This window comes from Bombina bombina, chromosome 3 (assembly GCF_027579735.1).
Source record: "Bombina bombina isolate aBomBom1 chromosome 3, aBomBom1.pri, whole genome shotgun sequence".
NCBI classification, from domain to species: Eukaryota; Metazoa; Chordata; class Amphibia; order Anura; family Bombinatoridae; genus Bombina; species Bombina bombina.
Window position 1 is genome coordinate 43,057,448 of NC_069501.1, and position 27,057 is coordinate 43,084,504.

The 27,057-nt window shown below is 46.5% G+C and overlaps 1 protein-coding gene across 1 annotated transcript in view; it reads right to left on the minus strand.

Moving 5' to 3' along the window:
- The window catches only part of FBXO40 (F-box protein 40), a 41,527-nt gene extending 15,290 nt beyond the window's left edge, over positions 1–26,237 (minus strand). The window contains exons 1-2 of the mRNA XM_053705805.1: positions 26,118–26,237; positions 16,183–16,246 (exon numbers count right to left, since the gene is read on the minus strand). Coding sequence (XP_053561780.1) covers positions 16,183–16,185 — 3 coding nt within the window. The 5' untranslated portion in view covers positions 16,186–16,246; positions 26,118–26,237. The remainder of the gene's footprint in view (positions 1–16,182; positions 16,247–26,117) is intronic.
- Between the last annotated feature and the right edge of the window lie 820 nt (positions 26,238–27,057).

A 27,057-nucleotide genomic window follows, 5' to 3' on the forward strand; every position in this document is an offset into this window, starting at 1 on the left:
AAGCCGCTCACAGGTGCATACCCACAGCAAAGCCACTCACAGATGCATACCCACAGCAAAGCCGCTCACAGGTGCATACCCACAGCAAAGCCGCTCACAGGTGCATACCCACAGCAAAGCCACCCACAGGTGCATACCCACAGCAAAGCCAGTCACAGGTGCATACCCACAGCAAAGCCAGTCACAGGTGCATACCCACAGCAAAGCCAGTCACAGGTGCATACCCACAGCAAAGCCTCTCACAGGTGCATACCCACAGCAAAGCCAGTCACAGGTGCATACCCACAGCAAAGCCTCTCACAGGTGCATACCCACAGCAAAGCCAGTCACAGGTGCATACCCACAACAAAGCCAGTCACAGGTGCATACCCACAGCAAAGCCAGTCACAGGTGCATACCCACAGCAAAGCCAGTCACAGGTGCATACCCACAGCAAAGCCGCTCACAGATGCATACCCACAGCAAAGCCTCTCACAGGTGCATACCCACAGCAAAGCCGCTCACAGATGCATACCCACAGCAAAGCCTCTCACAGGTGCATACCCACAGCAAAGCCAGTCACAGGTGCATACCCACAGCAAAGCCAGTCACAGGTGCATACCCACAGCAAAGCCACTCACAGATGCATACCCACAGCAAAGCCACTCACAGGTGCATACCCACAGCAAAGCCGCTCACAGATGCATACCCACAGCAAAGCCGCTCACAGATGCATACCCACAGCAAAGCCGCTCACAGGTGCATACCCACAGCAAAGCCGCTCACAGGTGCATACCCACAGCAAAGCCGCTCACAGATGCATACCCACAATAAAGCCGCTCACAGATGCATACCCACAGCAAAGCCTCTCACTGGTGCATACCCACAGCAAAGCCTCTCACTGGTGCATACCCACAGCAAAGCCTCTCACAGGTGCATACCCACAGCAAAGCCTCTCACAGGTGCATACCCACAGCAAAGCCTCTCACAGGTGCATATCCACAGCAAAGCCTTTCAAAGGTGCATACCCACAGCAAAGCCGCTCACAGGTGCATACCCACAGCAAAGCCACTCACAGGTGCATACCCACAGCAAAGCCGCTCACAGGTGCATACCCACAGCAAAGCCGCTCACAGGTGCATACCCACAACAAAGCCACTCACAGGTGCATACCCACAGCAAAGCCTCTCACAGGTGCATACCCACAGCAAAGCCAGTCACAGGTGCATACCCACAGCAAAGCCTCTCACAGGTGCATACCCACAGCAAAGCCAGTCACAGGTGCATACCCACAGCAAAGCCTCTCACAAGTGCATACCCACAGCAAAGCCGCTCACAGGTGCATACCCACAGCAAAGCCTCTCACAGGTGCATACCCACAGCAAAGCCACCCACAGGTGCATACCCACAGCAAAGCCAGTCACAGGTGCATACCCACAGCAAAGCCAGTCACAGGTGCATACCCGCAGCAAAGCCGCTCACAGGTGCATACCCACAGCAAAGCCACCCACAGGTGCATACCCACAGCAAAGCCTCTCACAGGTGCATACCCACAGCAAAGCCAGTCACAGGTGCATACCCACAGCAAAGCCAGTCACAGGTGCATACCCACAGCAAAGCCAGTCACAGGTGCATACCCACAGCAAAGCCTCTCACAGGTGCATACCCACAGCAAAGCCTCTCACAGGTGCATACCCACAGCAAAGCCAGTCACAGGTGCATACCCACAGCAAAGCCTCTCACAGGTGCATACCCACAGCAAAGCCAGTCACAGGTGCATACCCACAACAAAGCCAGTCACAGGTGCATACCCACAGCAAAGCCGCTCACAGGTGCATACCCACAGCAAAGCCTCTCACAGGTGCATACCCACAGCAAAGCCTCTCATAGGTGCATACCCACAGCAAAGCCTCTCACAGGTGCATACCCACAGCAAAGCCTCTCACAGGTGCATACCCACAGCAAAGCCTCTCACAGATGCATACCCACAACAAAGCCTCTCACAGATGCATACCCACAGCAAAGCCTCTCACAGGTGCATACCCACAGCAAAGCCTCTCACAGGTGCATACCCACAGCAAAGCGTCTCACAGATGCATACCCACAACAAAGCCTCTCACAGGTGCATACCCACAGCAAAGCCTCTCACAGGTGCATACCCACAGCAAAGCCAGTCACAGGTGCATACCCACAGCAAAGCCACTCACAGATGCATACCCACAGCAAAGCCGCTCACAGGTGCATACCCACAGCAAAGCCGCTCACAGGTGCATACCCACAGCAAAGCCACTCACAGATGCATACCCACAGCAAAGCCGCTCACAGGTGCATACCCACAGCAAAGCCGCTCACAGGTGCATACCCACAGCAAAGCCACCCACAGGTGCAAACCCACAGCAAAGCCAGTCACAGGTGCATACCCACAGCAAAGCCAGTCACAGGTGCATACCCACAGCAAAGCCTCTCACAGGTGCATACCCACAGCAAAGCCAGTCACAGGTGCATACCCACAGCAAAGCCTCTCACAGGTGCATACCCACAGCAAAGCCAGTCACAGGTGCATACCCACAACAAAGCCAGTCACAGGTGCATAACCACAGCAAAGCCGCTCACAGGTGCATACCCACAGCAAAGCCTCTCACAGGTGCATACCCACAACAAAGCCTCTCACAGGTGCATACCCACAGCAAAGCCTCTCACAGGTGCATACCCACAGCAAAGCCTCTCACAGGTGCATACCCACAGCAAAGCCTCTCACAGATGCATACCCACAACAAAGCCTCTCACAGATGCATACCCACAACAAAGCCGCTCACAGATGCATACCCACAGCAAAGCCAGTCACAGGTGCATACCCACAGCAAAGCCGCTCACAGATGCATACCCACAGCAAAGCCTCTCACAGGTGCATACCCACAGCAAAGCCAGTCACAGGTGCATACCCACAGCAAAGCCGCTCACAGATGCATACCCACAGCAAAGCCTCTCACAGGTGCATACCCACAGCAAAGCCTCTCACAGATGCATACCCACAACAAAGCCGCTCACAGGTGCATACCCACAGCAAAGCCTCTCACAGCTGCATACCCACAGCAAAGCCGCTCACAGATGCATACCCACAGCAAAGCCGCTCACAGATGCATACCAACAGCAAAGCCTCTCACAGGTGCATACCCACAGCAAAGCCGCTCACAGATGCATACCCACAGCAAAGCCAGTCACAGGTGCATACCCACAGCAAAGCCGCTCACAGATGCATACCCACAGCAAAGCCGCTCACAGATGCATACCCACAGCAAAGCCGCTCACAGATGCATACCCACAGCAAAGCCACTCACAGGTGCATACCCACAGCAAAGCCGCTCACAGATGCATACCCACAGCAAAGCCGCTCACAGATGCATACCCACAACAAAGCCAGTCACAGGTGCATACCCACAGCAAAGCCGCTCACAGATGCATACCCACAGCAAAGCCGCTCACAGATGCATACCCACAGCAAAGCCACTCACAGGTGCATACCCACAACAAAGCCAGTCACAGGTGCATACCCACAGCAAAGCCACTCACAGATGCATACCCACAACAAAGCCTCTCACAGGTGCATACCCACAGCAAAGCCGCTCACAGATGCATACCCACAACAAAGCCTCTCACAGATGCATACCCACAGCAAAGCCTCTCACAGATGCATACCCACAGCAAAGCCTCTCACAGGTGCATACCCACAGCAAAGCCACTCACAGGTGCATACCCACAGCAAAGCCTCTCACAGGTGCATACCCACAGCAAAGCCTCTCACAGATGCATACCCACAGCAAAGCCTCTCACAGGTGCATACCCACAACAAAGCCAGTCACAGGTGCATACCCACAGCAAAGCCTCTCACAGTTGCATACCCACAGCAAAGCCTCTCACAGGTGCATACCCACAGCAAAGCCGCTCACAGATGCATACCCACAACAAAGCCTCTCACAGGTGCATACCCACAGCAAAGCCGCTCACAGATGCATACCCACAACAAAGCCTCTCACAGGTGCATACCCACAGCAAAGCCGCTCACAGATGCATACCCACAACAAAGCCTCTCACAGATGCATACCCACAGCAAAGCCTCTCACAGATGCATACCCACAGCAAAGCCTCTCACAGATGCATACCCACAGCAAAGCCCTCACAGGTGCATACCCACAGCAAAGCCTCTCACAGGTGCATACCCACAACAAAGCCAGTCACAGGTGCATACCCACAACAAAGCCTCTCACAGGTGCATACCCACAGCAAAGCCTCTCACAGGTGCATACCCACAGCAAAGCCTCTCACAGGTGCATACCCACAGCAAAGCCACTCACAGGTGCATACCCACAGCAAAGCCTCTCACAGGTGCATACCCACAGCAAAGCCTCTCACAGATGCATACCCACAGCAAAGCCTCTCACAGGTGCATACCCACAACAAGCCAGTCACAGGTGCATACCCACAGCAAAGCCGCTCACAGGTGCATACCCACAGCAAAGCCTCTCACTTGTGCATACCCACAGCAAAGCCTCTCACAGGTACATACCCACAGCAAAGCCGCTCACAGGTGCATACCCACAGCAAAGCCTCTCACAGGTGCATACCCACAACAAAGCCAGTCACAGGTGCATACCCACAGCAAAGCCTCTCACAGGTGCATACCCACAGCAAATCCTCTCACAGGTGCATACCCACAACAAAGCCAGTCACAGGTGCATACCCACAGCAAAGCCAGTCACAGGTGCATACCCACAGCAAAGCCGCTCACAGGTGCATACCCACAGCAAAGCCGCTCACAGGTGCATACCCACAGCAAAGCCGCTCACAGGTGCATACCCACAGCAAAGCCTCTCACAGGTGCATACCCACAGCAAAGCCGCTCACAGGTGCATACCCACAGCAAAGCCTCTCACAGGTGCATACCCACAGCAAAGCCAGTCACAGGTGCATACCCACAGCAAAGCCTCTCACTGGTGCATACCCACAGCAAAGCCTCTCACAGGTGCATACCCACAGCAAAGCCTCTCACAGGTGCATACCCACAGCAAAGCCTTTCAAAGGTGCATACCCACAGCAAAGCCGCTCACAGGTGCATACCCACAGCAAAGCCACTCACAGGTGCATACCCACCGCAAAGCCGCTCACAGGTGCATACCCACAACAAAGCCACTCACAGGTGCATACCCACAGCAAAGCCTCTCACAGGTGCATACCCACAGCAAAGCCACTCACAGGTGCATACCCACAGCAAAGCCTCTCACAGGTGCATACCCACAGCAAAGCCAGTCACAGGTGCATACCCACAGCAAAGCCTCTCACAAGTGCATACCCACAGCAAAGCCGCTCACAGGTGCATACCCACATCAAAGCCTCTCACAGGTGCATACCCACAGCAAAGCCACCCACAGGTGCATACCCACAGCAAAGCCAGTCACAGGTGCATACCCGCAGCAAAGCCGCTCACAGGTGCATACCCACAGCAAAGCCACCCACAGGTGCATACCCACAGCAAAGCCTCTCACAGGTGCATACCCACAGCAAAGCCAGTCACAGGTGCATACCCACAGCAAAGCCAGTCACAGGTGCATACCCACAGCAAAGCCAGTCACAGGTGCATACCCACAGCAAAGCCTCTCACAGGTGCATACCCACAGCAAAGCCTCTCACAGGTGCATACCCACAGCAAAGCCAGTCACAGGTGCATACCCACAGCAAAGCCTCTCACAGGTGCATACCCACAGCAAAGCCAGTCACAGGTGCATACCCACAACAAAGCCAGTCACAGGTGCATACCCACAGCAAAGCCGCTCACAGGTGCATACCCACAGCAAAGCCTCTCACAGGTGCATACCCACAGCAAAGCCTCTCACAGGTGCATACCCACAGCAAAGCCTCTCACAGGTGCATACCCACAGCAAAGCCTCTCACAGGTGCATACCCACAGCAAAGCCTCTCACAGATGCATACCCACAACAAAGCCTCTCACAGATGCATACCCACAGCAAAGCCTCTCACAGGTGCATACCCACAGCAAAGCCTCTCACAGGTGCATACCCACAGCAAAGCCTCTCACAGGTGCATACCCACAGCAAAGCCTCTCACAGATGCATACCCACAACAAAGCCTCTCACAGGTGCATACCCACAGCAAAGCCTCTCACAGGTGCATACCCACAGTAAAGCCGCTCACAGGTGCATACCCACAGCAAAGCCGCTCACAGATGCATACCCACAGCAAAGCCGCTCACAGGTGCATACCCACAGCAAAGCCGCTCACAGGTGCATACCCACAGCAAAGCCACTCACAGATGCATACCCACAGCAAAGCCGCTCACAGGTGCATACCCACAGCAAAGCCGCTCACAGGTGCATACCCACAGCAAAGCCACCCACAGGTGCATACCCACAGCAAAGCCAGTCACAGGTGCATACCCACAGCAAAGCCAGTCACAGGTGCATACCCACAGCAAAGCCTCTCACAGGTGCATACCCACAGCAAAGCCAGTCACAGGTGCATACCCACAGCAAAGCCTCTCACAGGTGCATACCCACAGCAAAGCCAGTCACAGGTGCATACCCACAACAAAGCCAGTCACAGGTGCATACCCACAGCAAAGCCGCTCACAGGTGCATACCCACAGCAAAGCCTCTCACAGGTGCATACCCACAACAAAGCCTCTCACAGGTGCATACCCACAGCAAAGCCTCTCACAGGTGCATACCCACAGCAAAGCCTCTCACAGATGCATACCCACAACAAAGCCTCTCACAGATGCATACACACAACAAAGCCGCTCACAGATGCATACCCACAGCAAAGCCAGTCACAGGTGCATACCCACAGCAAAGCCGCTCACAGATGCATACCCACAGCAAAGCCTCTCACAGGTGCATACCCACAGCAAAGCCAGTCACAGGTGCATACCCACAGCAAAGCCGCTCACAGATGCATACCCACAGCAAAGCCTCTCACAGGTGCATACCCACAGCAAAGCCTCTCACAGATGCATACCCACAACAAAGCCGCTCACAGGTGCATACCCACAGCAAAGCCTCTCACAGGTGCATACCCACAGCAAAGCCGCTCACAGATGCATACCCACAGCAAAGCCGCTCACAGATGCATACCCACAGCAAAGCCACTCACAGGTGCATACCCACAGCAAAGCCGCTCACAGGTGCATACCCACAGCAAAGCCGCTCACAGATGCATACCCACAGCAAAGCCAGTCACAGGTGCATACCCACAGCAAAGCCGCTCACAGATGCATACCCACAGCAAAGCCGCTCACAGATGCATACCCACAGCAAAGCCGCTCACAGATGCATACCCACAGCAAAGCCACTCACAGGTGCATACCCACAGCAAAGCCGCTCACAGATGCATACCCACAGCAAAGCCGCTCACAGATGCATACCCACAACAAAGCCAGTCACAGGTGCATACCCACAGCAAAGCCGCTCACAGATGCATACCCACAGCAAAGCCGCTCACAGATGCATACCCACAGCAAAGCCACTCACAGGTGCATACCCACAACAAAGCCAGTCACAGGTGCATACCCACAGCAAAGCCACTCACAGATGCATACCCACAACAAAGCCTCTCACAGGTGCATACCCACAGCAAAGCCGCTCACAGATGCATACCCACAACAAAGCCTCTCACAGATGCATACCCACAGCAAAGCCTCTCACAGATGCATACCCACAGCAAAGCCCTCACAGATGCATACCCACAGCAAAGCCTCTCACAGGTGCATACCCACAGCAAAGCCACTCACAGGTGCATACCCACAGCATAGCCTCTCACAGGTGCATACCCACAGCAAAGCCTCTCACAGATGCATACCCACAGCAAAGCCTCTCACAGGTGCATACCCACAACAAAGCCAGTCACAGGTGCATACCCACAGCAAAGCCTCTCACAGTTGCATACCCACAGCAAAGCCTCTCACAGGTGCATACCCACAGCAAAGCCGCTCACAGATGCATACCCACAACAAAGCTTCTCACAGGTGCATACCCACAGCAAAGCCGCTCACAGATGCATACCCACAACAAAGCCTCTCACAGGTGCATACCCACAGCAAAGCCGCTCACAGATGCATACCCACAACAAAGCCTCTCACAGATGCATACCCACAGCAAAGCCTCTCACAGATGCATACCCACAGCAAAGCCTCTCACAGATGCATACCCACAGCAAAGCCCTCACAGGTGCATACCAACAGCAAAGCCTCTCACAGGTGCATACCCACAACAAAGCCAGTCACAGGTGCATACCCACAACAAAGCCTCTCACAGGTGCATACCCACAGCAAAGCCTCTCACAGGTGCATACCCACAGCAAAGCCTCTCACAGGTGCATACCCACAGCAAAGCCACTCACAGGTGCATACCCACAGCAAAGCCTCTCACAGGTGCATACCCACAGCAAAGCCTCTCACAGATGCATACCCACAGCAAAGCCTCTCACAGGTGCATACCCACAACAAAGCCAGTCACAGGTGCATACCCACAGCAAAGCCTCTCACAGTTGCATACCCACAGCAAAGCCTCTCACAGGTGCATACCCACAGCAAAGCCTCTCACAGGTGCATACCCACAGCAAAGCCACTCACAGGTGCATACCCACAACAAAGCCGCTCACAGGTGCATACCCACAGCAAAGCCACTCACAGGTGCATACCCACAGCAAAGCCTCTCACAGGTGCATACCCACAACAAAGCCAGTCACAGGTGCATACCCACAGCAAAGCCACTCACAGGTGCATACCCACAGCAAAGCCTCTCACAAGTGCATACCCACAGCAAAGCCTCTCACAGGTGCATACCCACAGCAAAGCCTCTCACAGGTGCATACCCACAGCAAAGCCTCTCACAGGTGCATACCCACAGCAAAGCCTCTCACAGGTGCATACCCACAGCAAAGCCTCTCACAGGTGCATACCCACAGCAAAGCCACTCACAGGTGCATACCCACAGCAAAGCCACTCACAGGTGCATACCCACAGCAAAGCCACTCACAGGTGCATACCCACAGCAAAGCCTCTCATAGGTGCATACCCACAGCAAAGCCGCTCACAGGTGCATACCCACAGCAAAGCCGCTCACAGGTGCATACCCACAGCAAAGCCGCTCACAGGTGCATACCCACAGCAAAGCCTCTCACAGGTGCATACCCACAGCAAAGCCAGTCACAGGTGCATACCCACAGCAAAGCCGCTCACAGGTGCATACCCACAGCAAAGCCGCTCACAGGTGCATACCCACAGCAAAGCCTCTCACAGGTGCATACCCACAGCAAAGCCTCTCACAGGTGCATACCCACAGCAAAGCCAGTCACAGGTGCATACCCACAGCAAAGCCTCTCACAGGTGCATACCCACAGCAAAGCCGCTCACAGGTGCATACCCACAGCAAAGCCTCTCACAGGTGCATACCCACAGCAAAGCCTCTCACAGATGCATACCCACAGCAAAGCCGCTCACAGGTGCATACCCACAGCAAAGCCGCTCACAGATGCATACCCACAGCAAAGCCGCTCACAGGTGCATACCCACAGCAAAGCCTCTCACTTGTGCATACCCACAGCAAAGCCTCTCACAGGTGCATACCCACAGCAAAGCCGCTCACAGGTGCATACCCACAGCAAAGCCTCTCACAGGTGCATACCCACAACAAAGCCAGTCACAGGTGCATACCCACAGCAAAGCCTCTCACAGGTGCATACCCACAGCAAAGCCGCTCACAGGTGCATACCCACAGCAAAGCCAGTCACAGGTGCATACCCACAGCAAAGCCGCTCACAGGTGCATACCCACAGCAAAGCCGCTCACAGGTGCATACCCACAGCAAAGCCAGTCACAGGTGCATACCCACAGCAAAGCCTCTCACAGGTGCATACCCACAGCAAAGCCAGTCACAGGTGCATACCCACAGCAAAGCCACTCACAGGTGCATGCCCACAGCAAAGCCTCTCACAGGTGCATACCCACAGCAAAGCCTCTCACAGGTGCATACCCACAGCAAAGCCTCTCACAGGTGCATACCCACAGCAAAGCCACTCACAGGTGCATACCCACAGCAAAGCCTCTCACAGGTGCATACCCACAGCAAAGCCTCTCACTGGTGCATACCCACAGCAAAGCCTCTCACAGGTGCATACCCACAGCAAAGCCTCTCACTGGTGCATACCCACAGCAACGCCTCTCACAGGTGCATACCCACAGCAAAGCCTCTCACAGGTGCATACCCACAGCAAAGCCAGTCACAGGTGCATACCCACAGCAAAGCCTCTCACAGGTGCATACACACAACAAAGCCAGTCACAGATGCATACCCACAGCAAAGCCTCTCACAGGTGCATACCCACAACAAAGCCAGTCACAGGTGCATACCCACAACAAAGCCACTCACAGGTGCATACCCATAACAAAGCCAGTCACAGGTGCATACCCACAGCAAAGCCTCTCACAGGTGCATACCCACAGCAAAGCCTCTCACTGGTGCATACCCACAGCAAAGCCTCTCACAGGTGCATACCCACAGCAAAGCCTCTCACAGGTGCATACCCACAGCAAAGCCTCTCACATGTGCATACCCACAGCAAAGCCTTTCAAAGGTGCATACCCACAGCAAAGCCACTCACAGGTGCATACCCACAGCAAAGCCTCTCACAGATGCATACCCACAGCAAAGCCACTCACAGATGCATACCCACAGCAAAGCCACTCACAGATGCATACCCACAGCAAAGCCACTCACAGATGCATACCCACAGCAAAGCCTCTCACAGGTGCATACCCATAGCAAAGCCTCTCACAGGTGCATACCCACAGCAAAGCCGCTCACAGGTGCATACCCACAGCAAAGCCACTCACAGGTGCATACCCACAGCAAAGCCTCTCACAGGTGCATACCCACAGCAAAGCCACTCACAGGTGCATACCCACAGCAAAGCCACTCACAGGTGCATACCCACAGCAAAGCCACTCACAGGTGCATACCCACAGCAAAGCCTCTCACAGGTGCATACCCACAGCAAATCCTCTCACAGGTGCATACCCACAGCAAAGCCACCCACAGGTGCATACCCACAGCAAAGCCTCTCACAGGTGCATACTCACAGCAAATCCTCTCACAGATGCATACCCACAGCAAATCCTCTCACAAGTGCATACCCACAGCAAAGCCTCTCACAGGTGCATACTCACAGCAAATCCTCTCACAGATGCATACCCACAGCAAAGCCTCTCACAAGTGCTTACCCACAGCAAAGCCTCTCACAAGTGCATACCCACAGCAAAGCCTCTCACAAGTGCATACCCACAGCAAAGCCACTCACAGGTGCATACCCACAGCAAAGCCTCTCACAGGTGCATACCCACAGCAAAGCCGCTCACAGGTGCATACCCACAGCAAAGCCTCTCACAGGTGCATACCCACAGCAAAGCCGCTCACAGATGCATAGCCACAGCAAAGCCAGTCACAGGTGCATACCCACAGCAAAGCCAGTCACAGGTGCATACCCACAACAAAGCCAGTCACAGGTGCATACCCACAGCAAAGCCTCTCACAAGTGCATACCCACAGCAAAGCCTCTCACTAGTGCATACCCACAGCAAAGCCACTCACTAGTGCATACCCACAGCAAAGCCACTCACTAGTGCATACCCACAGCAAAGCCACTCACTAGTGCATACCCACAGCAAAGCCACTCACAGGTGCATACCCACAGCAAAGCCACTCACTAGTGCATGCCCACAGCAAAGCCACTCACAGGTGCATACCCACAGCAAAGCCACTCACAGGTGCATACCCACAACAAAGCCAGTCACAGGTGCATACCCACAGCAAAGCCAGTCACAGGTGCATACCCACAGCAAAGCCTCTCACAGGTGCATACCCACAACAAAGCCTCTCACAGGTGCATACCCACAGCAAAGCCTCTCACAGGTGCATACCCACAGCAAAGCCTCTCACAGGTGCATACCCACAGCAAAGCCTCTCACAGGTGCATACCCACAGCAAAGCCTCTCACAGGTGCATACCCACAGCAAAGCCTCTCACAAGTGCATACCCACAGCAAAGCCTCTCACAGGTGCATACCCACAGCAAAGCCACTCACAGGTGCATACCCACAGCAAAGCCTCTCACAGGTGCATACCCACAGCAAAGCCTCTCACAGGTGCATACCCACAGCAAAGCCTCTCACAGGTGCATACCCACAGCAAAGCCTCTCACAGGTGCATACCCACAGCAAAGCCTCTCACAGGTGCATACCCACAGCAAAGCCAGTCACAGGTGCATACCCACAACAAAGCCAGTCACAGGTGCATACCCACAGCAAAGCCTCTCACAGGTGCAAACCCACAGCAAAGCCTCTCACAGGTGCATACCCACAGCAAAGCCACTCACAGGTGCATACCCACAGCAAAGCCTCTCACAGGTGCATACCCACAGCAAAGCCTCTCACAGGTGCATACCCACAGCAAAGCCTCTCACAGGTGCATACCCACAGCAAAGCCTCTCACAGGTGCATACCCACAGCAAAGCCTCTCACAGGTGCATACCCACAGCAAAGCCTCTCACAGGTGCATACCCACAGCAAAGCCTCTCACAGGTGCATACCCACAGCAAAGCCGCTCACAGGTGCATACCCACAGCAAAGCCTCTCACTAGTGCATACCCACAGCAAAGCCGCTCACTTGTGCATACCCACAGCAAAGCCTCTCACTAGTGCATACCCACAACAAAGCCTCTCACAGGTGCATACCCACAGCAAAGCCTCTCACAGGTGCATACCCACAGCAAAGCCTCTCACTAGTGCATACCCACAGCAAAGCCGCTCACTTGTGCATACCCACAGCAAAGCCACTCACTAGTGCATACCCACAGCAAAGCCGCTCACTTGTGCATACCCACAGCAAAGCCACTCACTAGTGCATACCCACAGCAAAGCCGCTCACTTGTGCATACCCACAGCAAAGCCACTCACTAGTGCATACCCACAGCAAAGCCGCTCACTTGTACATACCCACAGCAAAGCCACTCACTAGTGCATACCCACAGCAAAGCCGCTCACTTGTGCATACCCACAGCAAAGCCACTCACTAGTGCATACCCACAGCAAAGCCTCTCACAGGTGCATACCCACAGCAAAGCCTCTCACAGGTGCATACCCACAGCAAAGCCTCTCACTAGTGCATACCCACAACAAAGCCTCTCACAGGTGCATACCCACAGCAAAGCCAGTCACAGGTGCATACCCACAGCAAAGCCAGTCACAGGTGCATACCCACAGCAAAGCCAGTCACAGGTGCATACCCACAGCACAGCCACTCACAGGTGCATACCCACAGCAAAGCCTCTCACTAGTGCATACCCACAGCAAAGCCTCTCACAGGTGCATACCCACAGCAAAGCCACTCACTAGTGCATACCCACAGCAAAGCCGCTCACTTGTGCATACCCACAGCAAAGCCACTCACTAGTGCATACCCACAGCAAAGCCGCTCACTTGTGCATACCCACAGCAAAGCCACTCACTAGTGCATACCCACAGCAAAGCCACTCACTAGTGCATACCCACAGCAAAGCCTCTCACAGGTGCATACCCACAGCAAAGCCTCTCACAGGTGCATACCCACAGCAAAGCCTCTCACTAGTGCATACCCACAGCAAAGCCTCTCACAGGTGCATACCCACAGCAAAGCCGCTCACAGGTGCATACCCACAGCAAAGCCTCTCACAGGTGCATACCCACAGCAAAGCCAGTCACAGGTGCATACCCACAGCAAAGCCAGTCACAGGTGCATACCCACAGCAAAGCCACTCACAGGTGCATACCCACAGCAAAGCCTCTCACTAGTGCATACCCACAGCAAAGCCTCTCACAGGTGCATACCCACAGCAAAGCCTCTCACAGGTGCATACCCACAGCAAAGCCTCTCACAGGTGCATACCCACAGCAAAGCCTCTCACTAGTGCATACCCACAGCAAAGCCTCTCACAGGTGCATACCCGCAGCAAAGTCAGAACTAACAGAGGAACCTGCATTGCAGATGTGAGGAACTCTACACAGGCAGTGCTTATTTTGTTTTTTTATGTGCCATTTCCTCTAGTTATGTATTATATGCATGAGGTTTTTTATGTGCCATTTCCTCTAGTTATGTATTATATGCATGAGGTTTTTTATGTGCCATTTCCTCTAGTTATGTATTATATGCATGAGGTTTTTTTATGTGCCATTTCCTCTAGTTATGTATTATATGTATGAGGGTTTTTTTTATGTGCCATTTCCTCTAGTTATGTATTATATGCATGAGGTTTTTTTATGTGCCATTTCCTCTAGTTATGTATTATATGTATGAGGGGTTTTTTTATGTGCCATTTCCTCTAGTTATGTATTATATGTATGAGGTTTTTTTATGTGCCATTTCCTCTAGTTATGTATTATATGCATGAGGTTTTTTTATGTGCCATTTCCTCTAGTTATGTATTATATGTATGAGGGTTTTTTTTATGTGCCATTTCCTCTAGTTATGTATTATATGTATGAGGGTTTTTTATGTGCCATTTCCTCTAGTTATGTATTATATGCATGAGGTTTTTTTATGTGCCATTTCCTCTAGTTATGTATTATATGCATGAGGTTTTTTTATGTGCCATTTCCTCTAGTTATGTATTATATGCATGAGGTTTTTTTATGTGCCATTTCCTCTAGTTATGTATTATATGTATGAGGGTTTTTTTATGTGCCATTTCCTCTAGTTATGTATTATATGTATGAGGTTTTTTTATGTGCCATTTCCTCTAGTTATGTATTATATGCATGAGGTTTTTTTATGTGCCATTTCCTCTAGTTATGTATTATATGTATGAGGTTTTTTTATGTGCCATTTCCTCTAGTTATGTATTATATGCATGAGGTTTTTTTATGTGCCATTTCCTCTAGTTATGTATTATATGTATGAGGTTTTTTTATGTGCCATTTCCTCTAGTTATGTATTATATGCATGAGGTTTTTTTATGTGCCATTTCCTCTAGTTATGTATTATATGTATGAGGTTTTTTTATGTGCCATTTCCTCTAGTTATGTATTATATGTATGAGGTTTTTTTATGTGCCATTTCCTCTAGTTATGTATTTTATGCATGAGGTTTTTTTAATGGCGGTTTAAAGGGACAGTCTACTCAGAATTTGTATTGTTTAAAAAAGATAGATAATCTCTTTATTAACATTTCCCAGTTTTGCATAACCAACACAGTTATATTAATATACTTTATACATATCGAATTAACTTGTATCTAAACCTCTGCAGACTACACCCTTATTTCAGTTATTTTGACAGACTTGCATTTTAGCCAATCACTGCCCTCTCATAAGTAACTCACGGGCATGAGCACAATGTTATCTATATAAAACACATGAACTAACGCCCTCTAACTGTGAAAAACTGTCAAATACATTGAGTTAAGAGGCGGCCTTCAAGGGCTTAAAAATTAGCATATGATCCTACCTAGGGTTAGTTTCAACTAAGCATACCAAGAGAACAAAACAAATTTGCTGATAAAGGTAACCTGGAACGTTGTTTAAAATTACATACCCTATCTGAGTCATGAAAGTTTAAAGGGACAGTCTAGGCCAAAATAAACTTTCATGATTCAGATAGAGCATGTCATTTTAAACAATTTTCCAATTTACTTTTATCACCAATTTTGCTTTGTTCTCTTGGTATTCGTAGTTGAAAGCTTAACCTACTAGGTTCATATGCTAATTTCTTAGACCTTGAAACCCAACTCTTTTCAGATTACATTTTAACAGTTTTTCACCACTAGAGGGTGTTAGTTCACGTATTTCATATAGATAACACTGTGCTCGTGCACGTGAAGTTATCTGGGAGCAGGCACTGATTGGCTAGACTGCAAGTCTGTCAAAAGAACTGAAAAAAGGGGCAGTTTGCAGAGGCTTAGATACAAGATAATCACAGAGGTTAAAAGTATATTAATATAACTGTGTTGGTTATGCAAAACTGGGGAATGGGTAATAAAGGGATTATCTATCTTTTAAAACAATAAAAATTCTGGTGTAGACTGTCCCTTTAATTCTGACTAGACTGTCCCTTTGATACCTTGAATTTAAATATACACTTTATGTCCCTTTAGGTCAGATAACTTACCATAGTATCCCAAGGATGTCAAACGCTGCTCCGTGAATGTGATAGGCCAGCTAAGATGTCATCTCTAGGTCAGAATAAAAAATATATTACAAATTGGATAAATCAATCAATAGCAAAACTCAGATGTAATCAATAGGATTTTAGGTCACAGAGAAAGTCCCAACAAACGGACTAATGTCAGTGCTTTATGCAGTTTCATATTCCGAAGTTCATTTTCGTTCATATTTCACACTTATCCAAAGTTTGTCCAGGTCTTTACTGAGCTCAGAATGATTTTGAATGTAGGAATGTAATTAATTTCTTTGAAATGTTTTTTGATTGCATTGCTATTATTGGGATCTAACTATACAAGAGTTCCATAATAACTGTTGCGTTCTAATACATAATTCACTTGGGTACACTGTTGTAATAGGAAAGGCTGACAGGGGTGTGGAACGATAGCAACTTCAAAGAATGTTTTGAGACGTTAAATATAATATAAGATAAAAAAAATACATCTGAATAATCTTTCTTAGAGCACCACATCTTTAAAATATGGATGAAATAATTGCAGTTTTCGAAACTAAAATAAGTATTTGTTGTTTTCTCATGCCTGGTCAATGATTATATAATAATTATATATATATATATATATATATATATATATATATATATATATATATATATATATATATATATATATATATATATATATATATATATAGTGTGTGTGTATGTATGTGTGTATATATATATATATATATATATATATATATATGTGTGTGTGTATATATATATATATATATATATATATATATATATATATACACATATACACACACACATACAGTATATATAAATACTTAATGATACCATACAGTACTGATACCCTATTCTCAGCTTAGTATTTCATATTTTTTACAGATGGAGCATAATATTCCAATGTAACATTTGAATGTTTAAATGTAGGTTATCGTTTTTGATCCTTTATTGATTGAGTATTGAATATTAAAAGGACTGACACACCATCTCTATTAGATAGATGATAGATAGAAAGATGGATGATATATAGATGATATCTAAAAAGATAGAAGGATAGAAAGATGATATAGACAGATAGATGATAGACTGATAGATAGATGTACTCTTCTGTTTTGTTTATTCATATTAACCTTTTAATGCCGTTATGCCGTTCTATTCTGTCATAATTACACTGGGCTTTAAAGCCGTTATGACGGAATAGAACGTCATAGCTAACGGCTGTCCTGAAGCCTTCTGTGCTTATAGGATTTGATCGCGGTCTGGAGGGCGTTCCTAGGGTTGTAGGGACGCCCCCCAGATGCGATCCATTAATTGAAATCTCGCGATCATATGCACGATCGCGTAGTTTCAATTTGTCTACATCAAACAGTTGTTCCGATGTAGGCACTTTAAACCTGTCACGAAAGTGTTAAAAGGATAGTAAAGTCTTAAAGGGACATTATACACTCATTTCTCTTGTTAAGTGTATCCAGTCCACGGATCATCCATTACTTATGGGATATTAACTCCTCCCCAACAGGAAGTGCAAGAGGATTCACCCAGCAGAGCTGCTATATAGCTCCTCCCCTAACTGCCATTCCCAGTCATTCTCTTGCACCCAACGACTAGATAGGATGTGTGAGAGGACTATGGTGATTATATTTAGTTTTATACCTTCAATCAAAAGTTTGTTATTTTATAATAGCACCGGAGTGTGTTATTCCTTCTCTGGTAGAATTTGAAGAAGAATCTACCTGAGTTTTTACTATGATTTTAGCCGGCGTAGTTAAGATCATATTGCTGTTTCTCGGCCATCTGAGGAGAGGTAAACTTCAGATCAGGGGACAGCGGGCAGATTAATCTGCAAAGAGGTATGTAGCAGCTTATTATTTTCTGACAATGGAATTGATGAGAAAATTCTGCCATACCGATATAATGTAAACTCAGCCTTAAATGCAGTAGCAGCAACTGGTATCAGGCTGTCATGTATGTATATTTTACACTTCAGTATTCTGGGGAATGGCACTTCACTGGAATTATACTGTGTGCATAAGACTTTAGCCTAATTTGCAGGGACTGGCAACAGGCTCTTTAATAACACTTAATTTATGTTAAACGTTTTTTGCTGGCATGTAAAATCGTTTCATTTTCTGAGGTACTGGGTGAATAAAATGTTTTGGGCATTATTTTTTCCACTTGGCAGTTGTTTTATTTAATTTATGACAGTTTACTGATCTCTCTCACTGTTGTGTGTGAGGGGGAGGTCAAAAAATTCAGTCAGAAGCTCACTGTATTTCCTGCTTGATCCGGTTCATCTCTACAGAACTCAGGGGTCTTCAAAACTTGTTTTGAGGGAGGTAATCATTCACAGCAGAGCTGTGAGATTGTAGTTGACTGTGATAAAAAACGTTTATTTCTGTAACTTTTTTTTCTGCTATCAGGGTTAGTTATCCTTCGCTAATGGGAACAAGCCTTTGCTAAAATTGTGTTTTTTACAAAGATTTGATGCTATAACCTTTCAGTTTATTAACTTTCAACTGTCATAACTCTTTCTGTGCTTCTTATAGGCACAGTACGTTTTCATATTATAGTAAATTACTTGAAAAGTATTTCCAAGTTGCTAGTTTATTTGCTAGTGTGTTAAACATGTCTGATTCAGAGGAAGACATCTGTGCTATATGTGCTAATGCCAAAGTGGAGCCCAATAGAAATTTATGTACTAACTGTATTGATGCTACTTTAAATAAAAGTCAATCTGTACAAATTGAACACATTTCACCAAACAACGAGGGGAGAGTTATGCCGACTAACTCGCCTCACGTGTCAGTACCTGCATCTCCCGCTCGGGGGGTGCGTGATATTGTGGCGCCGAGTACATCTGGGCGGCCATTACAAATCACATTACAGGATATGGCTACTGTTATGACTGAAGTTTTGGCTAAATTACCAGAACTAAGAGGTAAGCGTGATCACTCTGGGGTGAGAACAGAGTGCGCTGATAATGTTAGGGCCATGTCAGATACTGCGTCACAACTTGCAGAACATGAGGACGGAGAGCTTCATTCTGCGGCTGACGGTTCTGATCCAAACAGATTGGATTCAGATATTTCAAATTTTAAATTTAAGCTGGAAAACCTCCGTGTATTATTAGGGGAGGTGTTAGCGGCTCTGAATGATTGTAACACAGTTGCAATACCAGAAAAAATGTGTAGGTTGGATAAATATTTTGCGGTACCGTCGAGTACTGACGTTTTTCCTATACCTAAGAGACTTACTGAAATTGTTACTAAGGAGTGGGATAGACCCGGTGTGCCGTTCTCACCCCCTCCGATATTTAGAAAGATGTTTCCAATAGACACCACCACACGGGACTTATGGCAAACGATCCCTAAGGTGGAGGGAGCAGTTTCTACTTTAGCTAAGCGTACCACTATCCCGGTGGAGGATAGCTGTGCCTTTTCAGATCCAATCGATAAAAAGTTAGAGGGTTACCTTAAGAAAATGTTTGTTCAACAAGGTTTTATATTGCAACCCCTTGCATGCATTGCGCCTGTCACGGCTGCAGCAGCATTTTGGTTTGAGTCTCTGGAAGGGACACTTGAATCAGCTCCATTAGATGAGATTACACACAGGCTTAAAGCTCTTAAGTTAGCTAACTCATTTATTTCAGATGCCGTAGTACATTTAACTAAGCTTACGGCTAAGAATTCCGGATTCGCCATTCAGGCGCGCAGAGCACTGTGGCTAAAATCCTGGTCAGCTGACGTTACTTCTAAGTCTAAATTTCTTAATATACCTTTCAAAGGGCAGACCTTATTCGGGCCCGGATTGAAAGAAATTATCGCTGACATTACAGGAGGTAAAGGCCATGCCCTGCCTCAAGACAGAGCCAAACCTAAGGCTAGACAATCTAATTTTCGTTCCTTTCGAAATTTCAAAGCAGCAGCAGCATCAACTTCCTCTGCTCCAAAACAAGAAGGATCTGTTGCTCGCTACAGACAAGGCTGGAGACCTAACCAGTCCTGGAACAAGGGCAAGCAGGCCAGGAAACCTGCTGGTGCCCCTAAAACAGCATGAATTGAGGGCCCCCGATCCGGGAACGGATCTAGTGGGGGGCAGACTTTCTCTCTTCGCCCAGGCTTGGGCAAGAGATGTCCAGGATCCCTGGGCGCTAGAGATAATATCTCAGGGATACCTTCTGGACTTCAAATACTCTCCCCCAAGAGAGAGATTTCATCTGTCAAGGTTGTCAACAAACCAAATAAAGAAAGAGGCGTTTCTACGCTGCGTACAAGAGCTTTTATTAATGGGAGTAATCCATCCAGTTCCACGGTCGGAACAGGGACAAGGGTTTTACTCAAATCTGTTTGTGGTTCCCAAAAAAGAGGGAACTTTCAGGCCAATCCTGGATTTAAAGATCCTAAACAAATTCCTAAGAGTTCCATCGTTCAAAATGGAGACTATTCGGACAATTTTACCCATGATCCAAAAGGGTCAGTACATGACCACAGTGGATTTAAAGGATGCTTACCTTCACATACCGGTATCTAAGGTTTGCCTTTATAGACAGGCATTACCAGTTTGTAGCTCTTCCATTCGGATTGGCTACGGCTCCGAGAATCTTCACAAAGGTTCTGGGTGCTCTTCTGGCGGTACTAAGACCGCGAGGAATTGCGGTAGCTCCGTACCTAGACGACATTCTGATACAAGCTTCAAGCTTTCAAACTGACAAGTCTCATACAGAGTTAGTACTGGCATTTCTAAGGTCGCATGGATGGAAGGTGAACGAAAAGAAGAGTTCTCTCTTTCCACTCACAAGAGTTCCCTTCTTGGGGACTCTTATAGATTCTGTAGAAATGAAGATTTACCTGACAGAAGACAGGTTAACAAAGCTTCAAAATGCATGCCGTGTCCTTCATTCCATTCAACACCCGTCAGTAGCTCAATGCATGGAGGTGATCGGCTTAATGGTAGCAGCAATGGACATAGTACCCTTTGCACGCCTACATCTCAGACCGCTGCAATTGTGCATGCTAAGTCAGTGGAATGGGGATTACTCAGACTTGTCCCCTACTCTGAATCTGGATCAAGAGACCAGAAATTCTCTTCTATGGTGGCTTTCTCGGCCACATCTGTCCAGGGGGATGCCATTCAGCAGGCCGGACTGGACAATTGTAACAACAGACGCCAGCCTACTAGGTTGGGGCGCTGTCTGGAATTCTCTGAAGGCTCAGGGACAATGGAATCAGGAGGAGAGTCTCCTACCAATAAACATTCTGGAATTGAGAGCAGTTCTCAATGCCCTTCTGGCTTGGCCCCAGTTAACAACTCGGGGGTTCATCAGGTTTCAGTCGGACAACATCACGACTGTAGCTTACATCAACCATCAGGGAGGGACAAGAAGCTCCCTAGCAATGATGGAAGTATCAAAGATAATTCGCTGGGCAGAGTCTCACTCTTGCCACCTGTCAGCAATCCACATCCCGGGAGTGGAGAACTGGGAGGCGGATTTCTTAAGTCGTCAGACTTTTCATCCGGGGGAGTGGGAACTTCATCCGGAGGTCTTTGCCCAAATACTTCGACGTTGGGGCAAACCAGAGATAGATCTCATGGCGTCTCGACAGAACGCCAAGCTTCCTTGTTACGGGTCCAGATCCAGGGATCCGGGAGCGGTTCTGATAGATGCTTTGACAGCACCTTGGACCTTCGGGATGGCTTATGTGTTTCCACCCTTCCCGATGCTTCCTCGATTGATTGCCAGAATCAAACAGGAGAGAGCATCAGTGATTCTAATAGCGCCTGCATGGCCACGCAGGACTTGGTATGCAGATCTAGTGGACATGTCATCCTGTCCACCTTGGTCGCTACCTCTGAAACAGGACCTTCTGATCCAGGGTCCCTTCAAACATCAAAATCTAATTTCTCTGAAGCTGACTGCTTGGAAATTGAACGCTTGATTTTATCAAAACGTGGTTTTTCTGAGTCAGTTATTGATACCTTAATACAGGCTAGGAAGCCTGTTACCAGAAAGATTTACCATAAGATATGGCGCAAATACTTATAGTGGTGCGAATCCAAGAGTTACTCATGGAGTAAGGTTAGGATTCCGAGGATATTGTCTTTTCTACAAGAAGGTTTAGAAAAGGGTTTATCCGCTAGTTCCTTAAAGGGACAGATTTCAGCTCTGTCCATTCTTTTACACAAACGTCTGTCAGAAGTTCCGGACGTTCAAGCTTTTTGTCAGGCTTTAGCTAGGATCAAGCCTGTGTTTAAAACTGTTGCTCCACCATGGAGTTTGAACTTAGTTCTTAATGTTTTACAGGGGGTTCCGTTTGAACCCCTTCATTCCATTGATATCAAGTTGTTATCTTGGAAAGTTCTGTTTTTAATGGCTATTTCCTCGGCTCGAAGAGTCTCTGAGTTATCTGCCTTACATTGTGATTCTCCTTATCTGATTTTTCATTCAGACAAGGTAGTTCTGCGTACTAAACCTGGGTTCCTACCTAAGGTGGTCACTAACAGGAATATCAATCAAGAGATTGTGGTTCCATCTTTGTGTCCTAATCCTTCTTCGAAAAAGGAACGTCTGCTACACAATCTAGATGTAGTCCGTGCCCTGAAATTTTATCTACAGGCAACTAAGGATTTTCGACAAACGTCTTCCCCGTTTGTCGTTTATTCTGGTCAGAGGAGAGGTCAAAAAGCTTCGGCTACCTCTCTCTCCTTTTGGCTTCGTAGCATAATACGGTTAGCCTATGAGACTGCTGGACAGCAGCCTCCTGAAAGAATTACAGCACATTCTACTAGAGCTGTGGCTTCCACTTGGGCCTTTAAGAATGAGGCTTCTGTTGAACAGATTTGCAAGGCTGCAACTTGGTCTTCTCTTCATACTTTTTCCAAATTTTACAAATTTGACACTTTTGCTTCTTCGGAGGCTGTTTTTGGGAGAAAGGTTCTTCAGGCAGTGGTTCCTTCCGTATAAAGAGCCTGCCTGTCCCTCCCGTCATCCGTGTACTTTAGCTTTGGTATTGGTATCCCATAAGTAATGGATGATCCGTGGACTGGATACACTTAACAAGAGAAAACATAATTTATGCTTACCTGATAAATTTATTTCTCTTGTAGTGTATCCAGTCCACGGCCCGCCCTGTCACTTTAAGGCAGGTAATTTTTCCATTAAACTACAGTCACCACTGCACCCTATGGTTTTCCTTTCTCTGCATGTTTTCGGTCGAATGACTGGTAATGGCAGTTAGGGGAGGAGCTATATAGCAGCTCTGCTGGGTGAATCCTCTTGCACTTCCTGTTGAGGAGGAGTTAATATCCCATAAGTAATGGATGATCCGTGGACTGGATACACTACAAGAGAAATAAATTTATCAGGTAAGCATAAATTATGTTTTTTTCATTGCATAAATGTTTTGTAGATGATCTATTTATATAGCTCATCAAGTTTTTAGTTTTTTTTAATGTATAGTTTTGCTTATTTTTAAATAACATTGCTCTGATTTTCAGACTCCTAACCAAGCCCCAAGGTTTTATGAGAATACCGTCAGCTACCTACTCCAGCTTGCTCCTGTTTGTGTAAAGGGTCTTTTCATATGCAAAAGAAGGGGGAGGGGGGAGTGTCTTATTTCCCACTTGCAGTGGGCTTTCCGACTGCCTTTTCAACAGAGTTAAACTGAAAGCTTCTAAGTATGTTTTTAAACCGTTTTATACTGGATTTTTATATCAGTATCTGTGCATCTTATTCTTTATAGTAGTGTCTATTACATGCAGTTATATGAAAATGAGTGTATACTGTCCCTTTAATTACATTTTCATATTATTATTTGTATAAGTTATTTGTAGAGTGCCAACAGATTCTGAAGAACTAATATAGATGATGCAGTTTTAACTTTGACTTTACAATATACGTCTATTATCTAATTTACTTTCCTTGTATCCTTTGAAAAACATACCTAGGTAGGCTCAGGATAAGCAATGTATCACTGGGAGCTAGATGCTGATTGGTGGTTGCACATAAATGTTTCTAGTCATTGGCTCACCCAATGTGTTCATCTAGCTCCCAGTAGTGCATTGCTGATTCTTCAACAAAGGATACCAAGGGAATTAAGCACATGTGATAACAGAAGTAGACTGGAAACATGTTTTAAATCGTTTGTTCTGTCTGAATCATGAAAGAACAGCAATAGCCCTTAGTTTGAACTTCAAATGTGTAGCAGATTTTGATCCAACAAATTTCAAAGTTATGTATATTTCCACTCCCCTGTATCATGTGACAGCCATCAGCCAATCACAAATGCATAGACGTATATTCTGTGAATTCTTGCACATGCTCAGTAGGAGCTGGTGACTCAAAAAGTGTAAATATAAAAAGACTGTGCATTTTATTAATGGAAGTAAATTAGAAAGTTGTTTAAAATTGCTGCTCTATCTGAATCATTTAATTTAAGCTTTACTGTCTCTTTAAGTAATTAAAAAGGTTCTAGATCCTTTTCCTCTTGAGTAGTTTTTCTTAGGAAGTGTCTGATGAGCATTTTGAACTGGAATGGAATCTACAGCTATGTTAGAAGTTAAAGGGACACTAAACCCAAAATTTTTCTTTCATGATTCAGATAGAGCATGCAATTTTAAGCAACTTTCTAATTTACTCCTATTATCAAATTTTCTTTGTTTTCTTGCTATCTTTATTTGAAAAGCAGGAATCTGATGCATAGGAGCTGTCCCATTTTTGCTTGAGAACCTGGGTTATGCTTGCTTATTGGAGGGTAAATGAAAGCATCAAATAAGCAAGCGCTATCCATGGTGCTGAACCTAAAATGGGCTGGCTGCTAAGATTTACATTCCTGCTTTTGAAATAAAGATAGCAAGAGAACGAAGAAAAATTGATAATGGGAGTAAATTAGAAAGTTGCTTAAAATCTCATGCTTTATACGAATCATGAAAGAAAAAAAAAAATAGGTTCAGTGTCCCTTTAATACTGTGTCAGGTTTGGCATCTGAGTCATTATGTTATTCTTCAGTCACATTATGTAACAAAAACCATCAGGTTCAGTGACAGACATGAGTAGGAAAATATTAAACAGCTGAACCATAGATGAGAAAGATCAGCATTTGTCTGAGCAAGAATGTACCAGAGAGTTGATTTAGACACAGAAGAATTTCTACAATATCATTTAAATAATGTTACATTTTCTTAGACACATTTCTTGAACACTAAATGTATAACATTCTTACAAACATTTTGCAAACACAGCCTACCTCAGTATGCTCTCATAAGAAAGAGCTAAACTTCCACAAAGGAAACCAAGAATAATAGATACATTTTAAATTTGACTTTTTTTTTTGTAGGCTCTATCTTAATCATGAACATTTATATTTTGACTTCCAGTGGAGCAATTAATGTCTGTGCTAAACAGTTTTTTCATTGTTATTTTATATTTACTCATATTCACTCATTACTACACAAACATCCCAGTAATGGTAGCTTGGTCGACACTGGAATTTACAAACAGATGAGGGCAGCGTCTTACAGCAGATATCATTACCTAACAAATATTTATTTTCTTTAATAATCTTTTTATTTTCTGCAATGCTAGTTCTGTACAATGATGAAGTTGTATAACGTCTATATCAGCGCTTTTCTGCAGATCACGCGCTCTAATCGTGTCGCTATGCAGGATTATTTATAAGCATCATTTATTGGTTTAACCTTTTTGTCCTTGAAAGATATAAAAAGGTAAAATTGGGATTAAATCTTAATTTCCACAGCATCAAGGTTCATTTAAAAGAGAACAGGCACATTTTACATTCCTATAGTGTAATAAAGTTAATACAGTAGATAAAAAAGATCTGACATTTTTTAAAGAGTTGTAAAGCTGGGCGTCAGCACACAGCTCTTGTAACTTAAATATCACCCTTGACTCAGCTTACCCAAGATGCTAAGTTTTAGCCAAATTCACAGGATCTTCTTTTTTTAATGTGCTGAAGAGTTGTATGTGGTGTCTGGAGGAAAAAAGCAGAATGGTAATGTGCCATGTGATTCTGTGCTTAAAAATAGTCCTCTGTGCACAGATCAGCTTGTGTTATTTCTGGACTTTACATGGGGTGTTAGGCCTTGTTTGAGATTTAACCTCTGCACAGCCAGAAGCTTTTAAGCTAAAATCATTGACAGAATAATTGTCATCTGGGTTTTGTCATTAGAGTATGATGATATGAATTCTTATGTCAATGTATATCAACAGCATACAGTGTTATTTCATCTAAAATGTTTAATTACCAAATAGGCTGCCAGCTAGTGAAACCCTTATCAACTCACTGCAGATACCGAGTAAATGGCCCTAGCCGTGTACTGACGAGGAGTATTAGAGCGTGGAAGAGCAATTGGGTCAAGAACTCTCTCCGAAGTGAAATGGGGAAAAAGCATTAAGATCGCCAGTGATGTAATGTATCACTCTCTGCAAACTATAAGATGTTAAAGGGATAGGAAAATTTTTCTTTCATGATTCAGATAATGCATGCGATTTTAAAACCCTTTCTAATTTACTTCTATTATCTTTGTTATTTTGTTAAAAAGAAGGGACGTATGCTTAGGAGCTGGACGATTTGTGGAGCAGTATATGGCAGCAGTTTTGCAAGAATGTTATCCATTTGTAAAAGCACTAGATAACAGCACTACTACCTGTCATGTAGTGCAACAGATGCTACCTAGGTATCTCTATAACACACAATATTATACATTAGCAAGAGCACTAGATAACAGCACTATTACCTGTCATGTAGTGCTACAGATGGTACCTAGGTATCTCTATAACACACAATATTATACATTAGCAAGAGCACTAGATAACAGCACTATTACCTGTCATGTAGT